This window comes from Lactuca serriola, chromosome 1 (assembly GCF_051521515.1).
Source record: "Lactuca serriola cultivar US96UC23 chromosome 1, Lser_US96UC23_V15, whole genome shotgun sequence".
NCBI lineage: Eukaryota > Viridiplantae > Streptophyta > Magnoliopsida > Asterales > Asteraceae > Lactuca > Lactuca serriola.
This window is the reverse complement of record NC_136408.1, coordinates 98,245,955-98,259,504: the sequence shown is the minus strand read 5'-3', so window position 1 is coordinate 98,259,504 and position 13,550 is coordinate 98,245,955. Positions and strand designations below refer to the sequence as shown.

The 13,550-nt window shown below is 44.4% G+C and overlaps 1 protein-coding gene across 1 annotated transcript; it reads left to right on the top strand.

Annotated features, from left to right (window-relative positions):
* Positions 1-10,136: 10,136 nt before the first annotated feature.
* Positions 10,137-12,253, top strand: LOC145095867 (2-alkenal reductase (NADP(+)-dependent)-like). Its single transcript, XM_079033686.1, has 5 exons — positions 10,137-10,454; positions 10,658-10,835; positions 10,923-11,089; positions 11,391-11,473; positions 11,539-12,253. Exons 1-5 carry the CDS (start codon positions 10,143-10,145, stop codon positions 11,915-11,917), a joined length of 1,119 nt encoding a protein of 372 aa, XP_078889812.1. The 5' UTR covers positions 10,137-10,142; the 3' UTR covers positions 11,918-12,253.
* The last annotated feature ends 1,297 nt before the right edge of the window (positions 12,254-13,550 follow it).

Below are 13,550 nucleotides of genomic sequence, written 5' to 3'. Positions count from 1 at the left end.
GACCCACCCCTGGTCCAAGGTCAACTCCTTGGTCAAAGTCAACTTCCAGTTGACTGGACTCGCCGAGTCATGGCACAGACTCGCCGAGTCCTCCTCCTACTAACCCGATCCTACTCAACAAGTCCCTCTTCCCACTCACCGAGTCACCCATAACTCACTGCTTCGGACGATTGGACCGACTCGCGATCCGACTCGCCGAGTCCAAGAACAACTCGCCGAGTCCCCACGGGCAGATCTCTTACTCGCTTCCAAATCCTCACCAGAGCATCCTTTATGAGGATTTGGGATTCTGGGACTATTGCTACACGTTAAATTGCTAATTTCGCATGCAGATACGAAGGGTTGGACCTTCAACACTTAAACCCCTCTTACTCAGTAACAGTTCATATGACTCGCCGAGTTTAAAGAACAACTCATCGAGTTCCAAGCAATCTTCATAGGACTCACCAAGTTGTTCATCCAACTCGCCGAGTGTAAGACCATCTTCATAGAACTCGCCGAGTCCCTTCGACCCATTTCCCATACAGACCAAATCTGAGACATGCAACGCTTCTAAACCATAGATCTATGCTCCTAGGGCATGCTTATCACGTAAAGTTGTAAAATTTACGTGCATGCATGGCTCTATAAGCTCCAAAAGGCAAATCCAAGCTCTTTATGAGGTCATACACTCAATAGGGCCCTCAATCACTACAACCACAGAGACTTTAAACTTTCAAGATGTCCATAAGGTCCAAATCTGAAGTCCTTCAGAACATAGAGCATAACACATGGAGCTTGAGGTTTTAGGGCTTGAAAACCACTAATTTGGGACAAAAAGGGGATTTAATGAACTAGTGATCAAGGTAAGAACTTTTCTACCTGAATGGAAGCTTCTCACAGTGTAGATTCTGGATCAACCTCCCTTCCTTGCACACTTCAACCTCTTCCTTCTTCTTCTAAGCTCCAAACCTTCTTCACAAAGCCAAAATCACCCTCAAGAACAATATCGGGGCTAGGGTTTCACTCTACAGCTCTCTGGAAGTGTTAGGGACAAAGGAGGCCAAGTTAGAGCGTTTAAATAGGGTGCAAACACCCGGGCTAGGGTTTTTGCCCAAACCGGGTCTACTCGCCGAGTCCAAAGCTCAGACCCCGCGCCTTATCCCACTCTTACTCGGCGAGTTGGTCCTTCAACTCGCCGAGTCCAAGGAAAAAATGCATAATTTAAGAAATATTAATTACAAGGAATACGTACCAGGAACGATGTGCTACAAATCTCCCCCACTTATTTTAGACTTCGTCCTCGAAGTCTGCTGCTCGATCCTGAAACAGCTCGGGGTAGTGCTCCATCATCTCTTCCACCGGCTCCCAAGTCCACTTCGATCCCTTCCGATGCTGCCATTGCACCTTCACTAGTTCCACTCTCTTGTTCCACAAATCCTTCGACTTCCGGTCGAGGACTGTTACTGGGCTCTCAATGTAATTCAAACTATCGTCGATCTGAATATCCTCCAAAGGCACCACTGCCGAGTCGTCCACCAAACACTTTCGCAAATGAGAGATGTGGAAAGTGTTGTGGATCTGGCTGAGTTCGGCTGGCAGATCCAACTTATACGCCACCTTGCCCACCCAGGCTACAACCCTGAATTGCCCGATGTACCTTGGGCCCAACTTGCCTCGCTTCCTGAATCGGATGATGCCTTTCCATGGTGATACCTTCAGAAGAACCATATCCCCGACTTGGAATTCCAAGTCTGAACGGCGCTTAGTCGCATAACTTTTCTGCCGACTCTATGCAGTCTGAAGCCTGCTCCGAACCTGTTGAATCTTCTTGGTCGTTTTGAGCACCACTTTGGTGCTCCCCATGACCCTCTGGCCAACTTCACCCCAACATATCGGGGTCCTGCACCTCCGCCCGTACAACATCTCGAAGGGAGGACGGTCAATACTCGCGTGGTAGCTGTTGTATGAGAACTCAGCTAGAGGAAGATAGGTATCCCAACTACCAGCGAAGTCTAGCACGCATGCCCGCAACATATCCTCAAGAGTCTGTATGGTCCGCTCACTCTGACCATCTGTCTGCGGGTGAAAGGCGGTGCTAAAATGCAGACGAGTGTCCAACTCGTCGTGAAACTTCTTCCAAAACCTAGAAGTAAAACGCACATCCCTGTCTGAAATCACTGATACTGGCACCCCGTGTCGCGCCATTATCTCTCTGATATAGATGTCGGCCAACTTTTCGGCCGAGATGCTCTCCTGGATTGGAATAAAATGGGCGCTCTTGGTCAATCGATCCACGATGACCCATATCGAATCCACCCCCCACGCGGTCCTGTGAAGCTTTGTGATAAAATCCATCGTAATATCTTACCATTTCCATAACGAAATATCCAACGGCTGCATCTTTCCGTGTGGTCTCTAATGCTCGGCCTTGATCTTCCTGCAGGTCAAGCACTGCTCAACGTACCAAGCTACATCTCGCTTCATGCAGGGCACCAATAGTCTAGACGAAGCTCCCTATACATCTTCGTTTCCCCGGGATAAATGGAGAATTGGGATTTGTGCGCCTCCTCCATCAAGACCTGGCACACGCTTCTGAGATACGGCACCCACACCCTACGGTGTAGTGTCAATAATCCTCGGCTATCATAATCGAAAGAGGAAACCTAACCCACTATGAGCTCATTCTTCTGATGTTCCTCCTTCATGGCCTCCTGATGGGCCTCCTGAATCCGCTCCAATAGCGGAGTTACCACTGTCATCCGCATGCAGATATCCCTGATCGACGCCGCCTTGCGGCTAAGCGCATCGGCCACCACATTGGCTTTCCCCGGGTGGTAAAGGATCTCACAATCATAGTCCTTCACAACATCAAGCCACCGATGCTGCCTCATGTTCAGGTTTGGCTGGTCCATAAGGTACCTCAAGCTCTTGTGGTCCGTGTAAATGCTACACCAAACCCCATAGAGGTAATGTCGCCAAATCTTGAGGGCGAAGACCACCGCCCCCAACTCTAAATCGTGCGTCGGGTAGTTCCCCTCGTGAGGCTTCAGCTGCCTCGAAGTGTAGGCAATGACATGCCCTCTCTGCATCAGTACCGCGCCCAACCCCGAAATGGACGCGTCACAATATACCACAAAACCCTCTATGCCCTCTGGCAGGGCTAAGATTGGCGCCTCGCACAATCTCTGTCTCAGAACCTCAAACGATGCCTGTTGCTCAGGCCCCCATCGAAAGACCACGACTTTCTTAGTCACCGTGTCAGGGGTACGACTATCTTAGAGAAGTCCTGAATGAATCTCCGATAGTAGCCCGCTAATCCCAGGAAACTCTGAATCTCAGATGGTGACTTCGGAACCTCCCACCTCATCACGGCCTCCGCCTTGAACGGATCCACTGAAATCCCGTCCTCGTCGACAAGGTGCCCAAGGAACTGCACCTCGTGCAACCAGAACTCACACTTGGAGAACTTAGCATATAAGCTCTCCTTCCTTTGGTTCTCCAACACCTCTCGCAGATGCCCCTCGTGTTCCTCCTGTGTCTTGGAATAAACCAAGATGTCATTAATGAAAACTATCACAGACCGGTCCAGCATAGGTCTGCATACACGGTTCATGAGGTCCATGAACGCGGCAGGGGCATTGGTGAGCCCAAACGGCATCACCACCAACTCATAATGGCCATAGCGCGTCCGAAACGCAGTCTTCTGCACATCCTCCTCTGTGACCCTCATCTGATGATAACCCAAACGCAAATCGATCTTGGAGAACCAAGATGCTCCCTGTAACTGGTCAAAGAGGTCATCAATCCTCGGAAGTGGGTAACGGTTCTTCACCGTTACCTTATTCAGTTCCCGATAGTCTATACACATCCGATGCGACCCGTCCTTCTTCTTCACAAACAGAATCGGGGCTCCCCAGGGTGAACTACTCGGTCTGATGAACCCTTTGTCTAACAGCTCCTGCAGCTGTGTAGACAACTCCTGCATCTCGGGAGGAGCCAACCGGTACGGTGCCTTGGCTATCGGAGCCGCACCGGGGACTAGGTCGATCCTGAACTCTACCTGTCGCTTCGGAGGTATTCCCGGAAGCTCCTCGGGGAATACATCAGCGTAGTCTCGTACCACCGGAACCTTGCTCACCGTCACCTTACCCGCCTCCCGGGTGTCCATAACATACGCGACATATCCCGCGCAACCCTGCTGAAGGTAGCGCCTAGCTCTCGCGGCTGAACATACCGCGGGTCCACGTTGTGGCCTCTCACCGTGGATCACCAAGTCTCCCCCACTTGGGGTCCTGATCCGCACCAGCTGGTGTGCGCAATCTATCACCGCCCCGTTAGGGCTCAACCAATCCATGCCTATAATCACCTTGTTCCCACGCAACGGAATGGGAACCAAATGAACCAAGTAGCACTCCTCAAACAACCTCAGGACACAATCCCTGAACACTGCTGATGCTCGCAGTGATCGATCATCGGCAATCTCCACCTCTAAAGGGCAATCCAACGTGCCCGAAGACTTAGGAGACTTCTTGCTAAGCGCAAGAGAAACAAACGATCGGGTAGCCCCCGAATCAAACAACACCTGAACTGGGATACCGTTCACATGGAATGATCTCGTCACCACATCGAGCGTGGTGCGTGCCTCTTCTGTAGTCAGCTGAAAGGCCCGACTCCTCAACACTGGAGCCTCTGACTTGCCCTGCCGGCCATCTGTGATCCTCAGATTCAATAGAGCTGGCGCCTTCACTGGCACTGATGCTGCTGTCAATTGAGGGAAATTGGCCCTCTTGTGGCCCCTCTGGTTGCAGTAGAAACACAGTAACTCAGATGTCTGAACAACCGAGACAGGGGCAGTACAATCCCTGCTGAAGTGCCCTGTCTTGCCGCACTTGTAGCATCCTGACGATTCCAATCTACATATTCCCTCGTGCGACCTGCTGCATTTCCTGCAGCTGCCCGGCCCTCCTTGGCCTTTCGGCCTACCATCTGATCCCTTGGGCTTCTTCCCCGAAGCCCCAACCACCTGCCCCATCTCTACCTTCCTCTTCCGAATATGCTCCAAATCAATCTCCCTCTCCCTTGCCCTGGCAATCATGGACTCCAGGGTAGGGCAAGTTGAAAAGCTAACATGCTCCTGGATGTCAGCCCGTAACATGTCATGATAACGGGTCCTCCTCATATCCTCATCTCCCGCATACTGGGGCACCAGCAATGCCCTCTCCCAGAACTTAGCGGTGATCTCCGCCACAGTCTCCGTAGTCTATCTCATGTCTAAGAACTCCCTGGCCAGCTGCTGAAGCTCGACAGCCGGTGCAAACTCTGCCCTGAACCTGGTCACAAAGTCCGACCAGGTCATAGCCTCAACAACCGAGGCTCCCAACGAGTCACCGACAGACTCCCACCAATCTCTAATTCTGTCTCTCAAACACCCTGATGCGTATCTCACCTTTGACCCTTCGGGGAAGAATCTGGTCAGCTGTGCGGACTCAATGTCCGCAATCCATCGTCTGGCAGCAATGGGGTCCTTTTCCCCATGGAAATCCGGCGCATCACTACCCCTGAATTTCTTAAAGGACAGTGTGCGAGATCCTGACTGGACAGATGCCATGTCACTCCTGAACGCCCTGAGGCGGTCCTCCATCAGCTCAACTATCCCTTCCTTGATTGACCCAAAAATGATGGGGGTCGACTCAAGGATGCCTCTAGTGATCTCAGACGCGATGAACTCGTGTAGCCTCTCATCTACTGGCTCGGAACCTGATCCCGAACCCGATCCCTCTCCAGAACTGCCACCAGTTGGCCTCTGGCGTAGTACCACCATTCTGCAATACACACAGGCAACCATTAGTGATACTGATACCTCTAAAGGGATCACATCTATTTCAAGTTCCCCCGTCTTGTCTCGGCCTTCCTTAGTTCGGGTACGGATCCTCTGCTTTCAGTAGTACGGGCCCATACTACCTTCCATATCTATCCGTACCTTCTTCAAGGACTGCCTCGACTCCACCAGATCCCTTTCACTACTGCTGATCACTGCTATACTCATCCTAGGCTTGCCCTAGGGAAATCTCTGACTCCACCCTACCCGGTCCTCAGCTGCTGAAGGCCTCCTTGTAATGCCAATTAGCCATTACCTGAATACCATCACATGTGATGAGGCTCAGATAATCCTTCGAGTAATAGACTCGTCCCTACAACCCTGGTCACATGTGATGTGTCGTATTCACCTAATGACCAACTCCCACCACTTAGAGCCCCACAAAGCACAAAGCAAGCAACATTCAGACAAAAGGGAATAACCTCAAGCAAATCCGTTCTCATAGAGAGAAACTGATCTAGCATACAGTGCTAAACTCATACTGTCAGGCATAACCTAAACAGGCTATCCTACTGCTGTCTACTCAATGCTAGCATGCAATTCTCATAAGCTGAAGCATATAAAGTAGGCACATAAGGCATCACTCCTAGATCCTTAGTCCTATTCTAGCATGTTGTTCTACTGAAACTGATAAACGAAACATAAACTTGTATGGGTACTTTGGGGAATACTTACTTGAGCTCAGCCGGTCGCGTACGTCACACACTTCGTTCTTTCTTAAAACTCTTTACTTAATCCTTTAGAAAACTTTTCTTTTCCGAAATCCTTTAATCCCTTGATTTGAGTTCAGACATCCCCGAGGGTGTGTCCGAATCCCTCAAACCAGGGCTCTGATACCAACTTGTAACGACCCAATTTTTCAAATCCAAAAATTTCATTTTTAATTAAACACTTTGCAAAACATTTGAAAATAAACAACGTTCGGACCTATCAGTTCTTAAAACATGTTACATGTCTGAAACCAAAACATGGAATCAACCATAGTGTCAAAGTATAAATCCCAGAACAATCCCTTAGTGCGGAAAACAAGAGGTGTGTGTGATGTGCCACTACCGTGCCAGCTCCTTCCCCTTTGTTGAGGAGGTACCTGAAAACCAAAACTATAAACCGTAAGCACGAATCTTAGTGAGTTCCCCCATAATACCTCATACCATACAAACATACAATGAACAGCTAGGAGATACAGGCCTCGCTCACACTCATGAAGATACGGGCCTCGCCCACACTCCGCTAGCTGGGAGATACGGGCCTTGCCCACACTCCGCTATCTGGGAGATACGGGCCTCGCCCACACTCCGCTATCTGAGAGATACGGGCCTCGCCCACACTCCGCTATCAGAGAGATACGGGCCTCGCCCACACTCAACTGCTTAACCATAACATACAAGTATCACACAAACATGGAGTATAACCAATTCTATCATACTAGCATATATCATATTCAAACTCAACTATGAGATACGGGCTCTGCCCACACTTCGATACTAACATATCGTCTATATGGGCCGGCCTTGGTGCCTTAGACTCGTTCCTACTGGAAGGAAACTCACCTCGAAAAGTAGCTACCGAAACTCTGACTGCTAGACGTCTGACTGTTGCACCAGTAATCCTCCGGCTATAAATCCATAAACATAGATTAGCCACTCATAAATACCCTTAGGTCAAATGACTGACCCACCCCTGGTCCAAGGTCAACTCCTTGGTCAAAGTCAACTTCTAGTTGACTGGACTCGCCGAGTCATGGCACAGACTCGCCGAGTCCTCCTCCTACTAACCCGGTCCTACTCAACAAGCCCCTCTTCCCACTCACTGAGTCACCCTTAACTCACTGCTTGGGACGATTGGACCGACTCACGATCCGACTCGCCGAGTCCAAGAACAACTCGCCGAGTCCCCACGAGCAAATCTCTTACTCGCTTCCAAATCCTCATCAGAGCATCCTTTATGAGGATTTGGGATTCTGGAACTATTGCTACACGTTAAATTGCTAATTCCGCGTGTAGATACGAAGGGTTGGACCTTCAACACTTAAACCCCTCTTACTCGGTAACAGTTCATATGACTCGCCGAGTTTTAAGAACAACTCGTCGAGTTCCAGGAAATCTTCATAGGACTCGCCGAGTTATTCATCCAACTCGCCGAGTCTAAGACCATCTTCATAGAACTCGCCGAGTTCCACTTTGGGACTCGTCGAGTCCCTTCGACCCATTTCCCATACAGACCAAATCTGAGACATGCAACGCTTCTAAACCATAGATCTATGCTCCTAGGGCATGCTTATCATGTAAAGTTGCAAACTTTACGTGCATGCAAGGCTCTATAAGCTCCAAAAGGCAAATCTAAGCTCTTTATGAGGTCATACACTCAATAGGGACCTCAATCACCACAACCACAGAGACTTTACACTTTCAAGATGTCCATAAGGTCCAAATCTGAAGTCCTTTAAGAATATAGAGCATAACACATGGAGCTTGTGGTTTTAGGGCTTGAAAACCACTAACTTGGGACAAAAAGGGGATCTAATGAACTAGTGATCAAGGTAAGAACTTTTCTACCCGAATGGAAGCTTCTCACAGTGTAGATTCCGGATCTACCTCCCTTCCTTGTACACTTCAACCTCTTCCTTCTTCTTCTAAGCTCCAAACCTTCTTCACAAAGCCAAAATCACCCTCAAGAACAATATGGGGGCTAGAGTTTCGCTCTACAACTCTCTGGAAGTGTTAGAGAGAAAAGAGGCCAAGTTAGAGCGTTTAAATAGGGTGCAAACACCCGAGTTAGGGTTTTTGCCCAAACAGGGTCTACTCGCCGAGTCCAAAGCTCAGACCCCGTGCCTTATCCCGCTCCTACTCGGCGAGTTGGTCCTTCAACTTGCCGAGTCCAAGGCAAAAATGCATAATTTAAGAAATATTAATTACAAGGAATACGTACCAGGAACCAGGTGCTACACATTCTTAGTTTCATTTTCATGCCAATACACCACAATGAGCATAAACACATCATGCCTAACTTCATTTTCATTTTCATGCCAAAACACATTTTCATACCTCAAAATGCATATATATATATATATATATATATATATATATATATATATATATATATATATATATATATATATATATTAAAGCAATCAACCAAACAAAATATGAGAAAAATTATATATCATGGTGTGTTGAAAGAAAAAAAAAATCATAAACTTCAATATCACGCACATACTGTTAAGCAGGAAAAAAACAAAAAAATTACCTCAAAATCGGTGGTGAAGATAGCACAATAACTGGAAATCCTTTTCTCCGGCGGTGATGAAGCTTGTTGCCGGCCGACGGTAATGAAGCTGTGAGTTAGGGCTCCAACAACCGGAAATAAAACCCCAAAATCGGAATAAAACTTAAGCTACAACAAATTAGGAAGAAATCGAAGACCAAGAAACTTACCTTTAGGTCGCCGATGAAGCGGAGTGGCCGGAAATCGCCTTGCGTCGCCGATGGTTGACAGGAAAAACGAGGTGCAGGTGCGACTACAAAATGAACGTTGATGCGAATTTTGTTACAGAAAAACCATATATCGACGACTTGTCGTTGGTAAAGGTAAATAAAAAACAACGTCGTCCCGCTTTACGTCATTAAAACAATAAATAAATAAAAGAAATAGTTTATTAGACGACATATCATCTGGACAGTTTTTTCACGTGGGTCGGTCTCATGTTTTCCCGACAACAAGTCATCGGTGTAGGTGTACGAAACGACATCGTGTTACCTTTCTGTGACACGGATTAAATAAATCGAATTTTTTTTAAAAAAAAAATCGTATAACGACGACATGTCGTCAGAATAGGTGGACGAAAACGACGACGTTTTTTATTTTCTGCAACAAGGAATATAAATAAATCGAAAATGTTTTTTAATATCTTATAAAGACTGACATGTCGTCTGCATAGGTATTGGACATACCGCCGGTATTTTGCCCCTTCCCGCTGAGTCTATACCGACGAGTTGTCGTCGGAATAGCCTTTCTGGTTAAAGAAATATGGTCAAAGTTGGAAAACATTTTACCAACGACATGTCGTCGGTATAGCTTGGCTTTTGCCGACGACATATGTCGTCTAGATAAGTGTCGTCTCCATAGGGCTAGATCATTGTAGTGTAGGATTGTCCGTTGTTTTCGGTTACCACCACAACATCTTAAAAACACCGTTTCTTTCTTTTGTCTCCTACAAACGCCTGTGGGCGTTGCCCACCTAAAAGCCTTAGAAAAACCTTCGGTGCCAACTTCAGGGGCATTTATGTGGTTTTCCCAAAATCATATATCATCTTATAAAGACATCAAACATCGCTGCTCATATAGAACTCAAGAACAGTCTAGCAAGCAAATGGAAGGAGTGACAAATCAACAGGTAATCTTGAAGGATTACGTTAATGGCTTCCCCAAGGAATCAGACATGCTCCTTAAAACTTCCTCCATCACCTCCTTCAAGCTCCCACAAGGTTCCAATGCCGTCCTCGTCAAGAACCTTTATCTCTCCTGTGATCCTTACATGCGTGGCCGGATGAGCAAAAACCAAGGAAGTTACGTCGATTCCTTCACTCCTGGTTCGGTTAGTAACTCAATCTTATAATCACTATTCATAATTAATTATACTCTAATTGTCGAGGAAGGAGGAGAATTTTTCTTATAATTCTAATCTCCGCCATTTTTAGGGGAGTTAGGTTGATCTTCTTCGATTTCTGGCTTTCTTATAAATTCTAGAGGCAAACAGTTTGTTCTTCGTGTTTTCATATACCCATTACAATCTTGCAGCCAATAGTTGGATATGGAGTATCAAAAGTGGTGGATTCTGGACATTCAAACTTCAAGAAAGATGACTTAACTTGGGGTGGAACTGGATGGGAGGAATACAGCTTTATCCCTAATCCTGATACTCTGTTCAAGATTCAAGATACTGACGTCCCACTTTCTTATTATACAGGAATCCTTGGTATGTTTACAAGTTAACGTGTTATTTACTCAGAATTACACCATATTATTAAGATTTAAGAGTAACCTAATTTCATATTCTCTCTAGGTATGCCTGGTATGACTGCTTATATTGGTTTCCATGAGATATGTGCTCCGAAGAAAGGAGAGTATGTCTTTGTTTCAGCAGCTTCGGGGGCAGTCGGTCAGCTTGTCGGGCAGTTTGCAAAGCTGACCGGATGTTATGTAGTGGGAAGTGCCGGAACAAAAGAAAAGGTCCAAGCTTTTATCTTTTAGATTAGTTTAAGAAAAGGTTTTGCTATTTTGGTCTTTATTTCAGTTTTTTTAACGTTTTTGGTAAGGTTCATAGTAGAATGATCATATTTTTGGATCAAAATGATAAAAACCAGCTATACTTAGCTATCAATAATAGTTATTTTATTTAGAATGAGGACAAAAACGTTACAAAAACTTCAACGAATACCAAAATATCAAGAAAAAACTGTTTAGGATCAAAATTGCAAAAATAAGTTATACGTAGGGACCAAAAGTATAATTTACTCGTTTTGTTCTATAGGTTGAGCTTCTAAAGAATAAATTTGGATTTGACGAGGCCTTTAACTACAAGGAAGAACACGATTTAAATGCAGCTTTAAAGAGGTAAGACTCTAACATATATAAAGACAGATGAGATCGTATTTAGCTGATAACTCTGAGTTTGTCAGGTACTTTCCACAAGGAATTGATATTTATTTTGAGAATGTGGGTGGAAAGATGTTGGAGGCGGTGCTTTTAAATATGAGATTAAATGGACGAATTTCAGTTTGTGGGATGATTTCACAATACAATTTGGAGGAAGGAGAAGGGGTGAAGAACTTGTTTTGTTTGATAAATCAACGTATTCGTATGCAAGGGTTTATAGCGGTTGATCATTATCATCTTTATTCAAAGTATGTTGAAATGGTCGTACCTTTAATTAAAGAAGGGAAGATATGTTATGTGGAAGATATTGCAGAGGGGCTTGAGAGTGCTCCGGCGGCTTTGGTGGGGCTGTTTTCCGGCAAAAATGTTGGGAAACAAGTCGTGGTGGTGGCTCGTGAATGAGTATGTTTGTTTTAGCTTTGGCTAAGCAATAAACGTTTGCAAATAAAAGAAAGTTGGCGTGTTTGCTAATAAAAGAAAGTTAGCGTGTTTGCTATAGGTTTATAGCTTATACGTGGATTTGGATTCTATAGTATTCTTAAAAACATTAAAAATAAAAGAAAGTTGGCATGTTTGCTATAGATATCATATGTCTTAAATGTTTATGGACGCCTATATATACATGTTTGCTATAGGTTTATAGCATACGTCTTAAATGTTTATGGACGCCTATATATTTTATTAAAAGAATTGGAAAGTTATGTTATTTGTAAGTTTTGTAATATACATAATATCTTATTAAGCATTAATTTTAGTGTTAATATATATCATAGTATTTATAAATAACAAAAGGGTAATAATAAAATGACAATCACAGTCTTCTGTCGGGTGTTGGAGCTTCGTCAAACAACTTGATGATTGTTATGGCTAAACATGCCTGTAAAAAGCGATTTTGCCGGCTATAGTCAAATTTTTGAGTGTAATTTCAAAAAATAGACACAAAAAAAACGGTTATCTAGCTATAGATATGGATTTTGCGGAGATCAGCTCTACGGGTTTCCCAGAATAAGTATATATGCTCCGAGGACTCTGTGACAAAAAAAGTAGTATGAAGAACCATTTCATGGGATACATTTTGTTATGCAGGTGTCGTCATGATATTGGGCATGAACACTTGAACAGGCTGCTAAGAAGCCTCTACTAAAAATTATATTTCAGGTGCATTGTCTTTACATTTGTATTATCCTTTTTATTTATTATCACTAATGTCAAAATATTGAATTTTGAACTTTTATATTTCAGGTTATGTTGCGACTATTTAGTCCACGTAAAACTACTTTGATGTTTGTTATTCGTGATAAAACAAGTGTAAGTTATGTTATGCAACACATGTTTTTAAAACAATGAAGAAGTTGAATGGCATTGAATATAATTATCTTTTTGTTTATGTATAGACCCCCCTTGAAAACCTTGAAAACCTAGAACCTGTCTTTGAGGGAAAATATCTAGAAGCTAATTATAATTAATAGTTATCAATTATTTACTCTATCACCCCAAAGCTAACACAATTACGACACTTATAATGCTATGTTTCTAGCCCGAATATGGGATTTTTTACCCACGCTAGAATCCCACAAACAGACTTCATTGAGTGACTTTTTTTACTAATGATATCACAAAACTAGTAAACCTCAATTAAGGTTTACTTATACTACAAGGAGCAAAAGGACTTTGTTGATCTGTAGTACTTTGTTTTGTAAAAAGTCAATAAATCTGTCAAGGGCAGTTAGCTTTTGGATATTTTCCCTCAAGGTAACTTGGAAAACACTTACTTAAGCTCGGTTGATTGCATGTATTGCACTTCTCTTCTTACTTAAAAAGAATCTTTTTCAAAAATTTAATTTCTTTTTCTTTTGAAAAGATTATCATTTCCTCAGTTTGAGTTCTAACACTCCCTCAAAGCAAGGCTTTGATACCAACTTGTAACAACCCAAAAACCATGATAAAATTTTTCATTTTTAAACAAGAATTACAATTATCACATAGTAACAATGTCAAATCATCAAAGTAACAATACCAAAATTTGCCGAAAATA

Bases quoted from the DNA above. Each gene is read 5' to 3' on its own strand.
- LOC145095867 (XM_079033686.1), top strand. From the start codon at position 10,143: ATGTGGTTTTCCCAAAATCATATATCATCTTATAAAGACATCAAACAT. The intron at 10,455-10,657 runs GTTAGTAACTCA...ACAATCTTGCAG, and splicing joins ATTCCTTCACTCCTGGTTCG to CCAATAGTTGGATATGGAGT. The intron at 11,090-11,390 runs GTCCAAGCTTTT...TTTGTTCTATAG, and splicing joins GTGCCGGAACAAAAGAAAAG to GTTGAGCTTCTAAAGAATAA.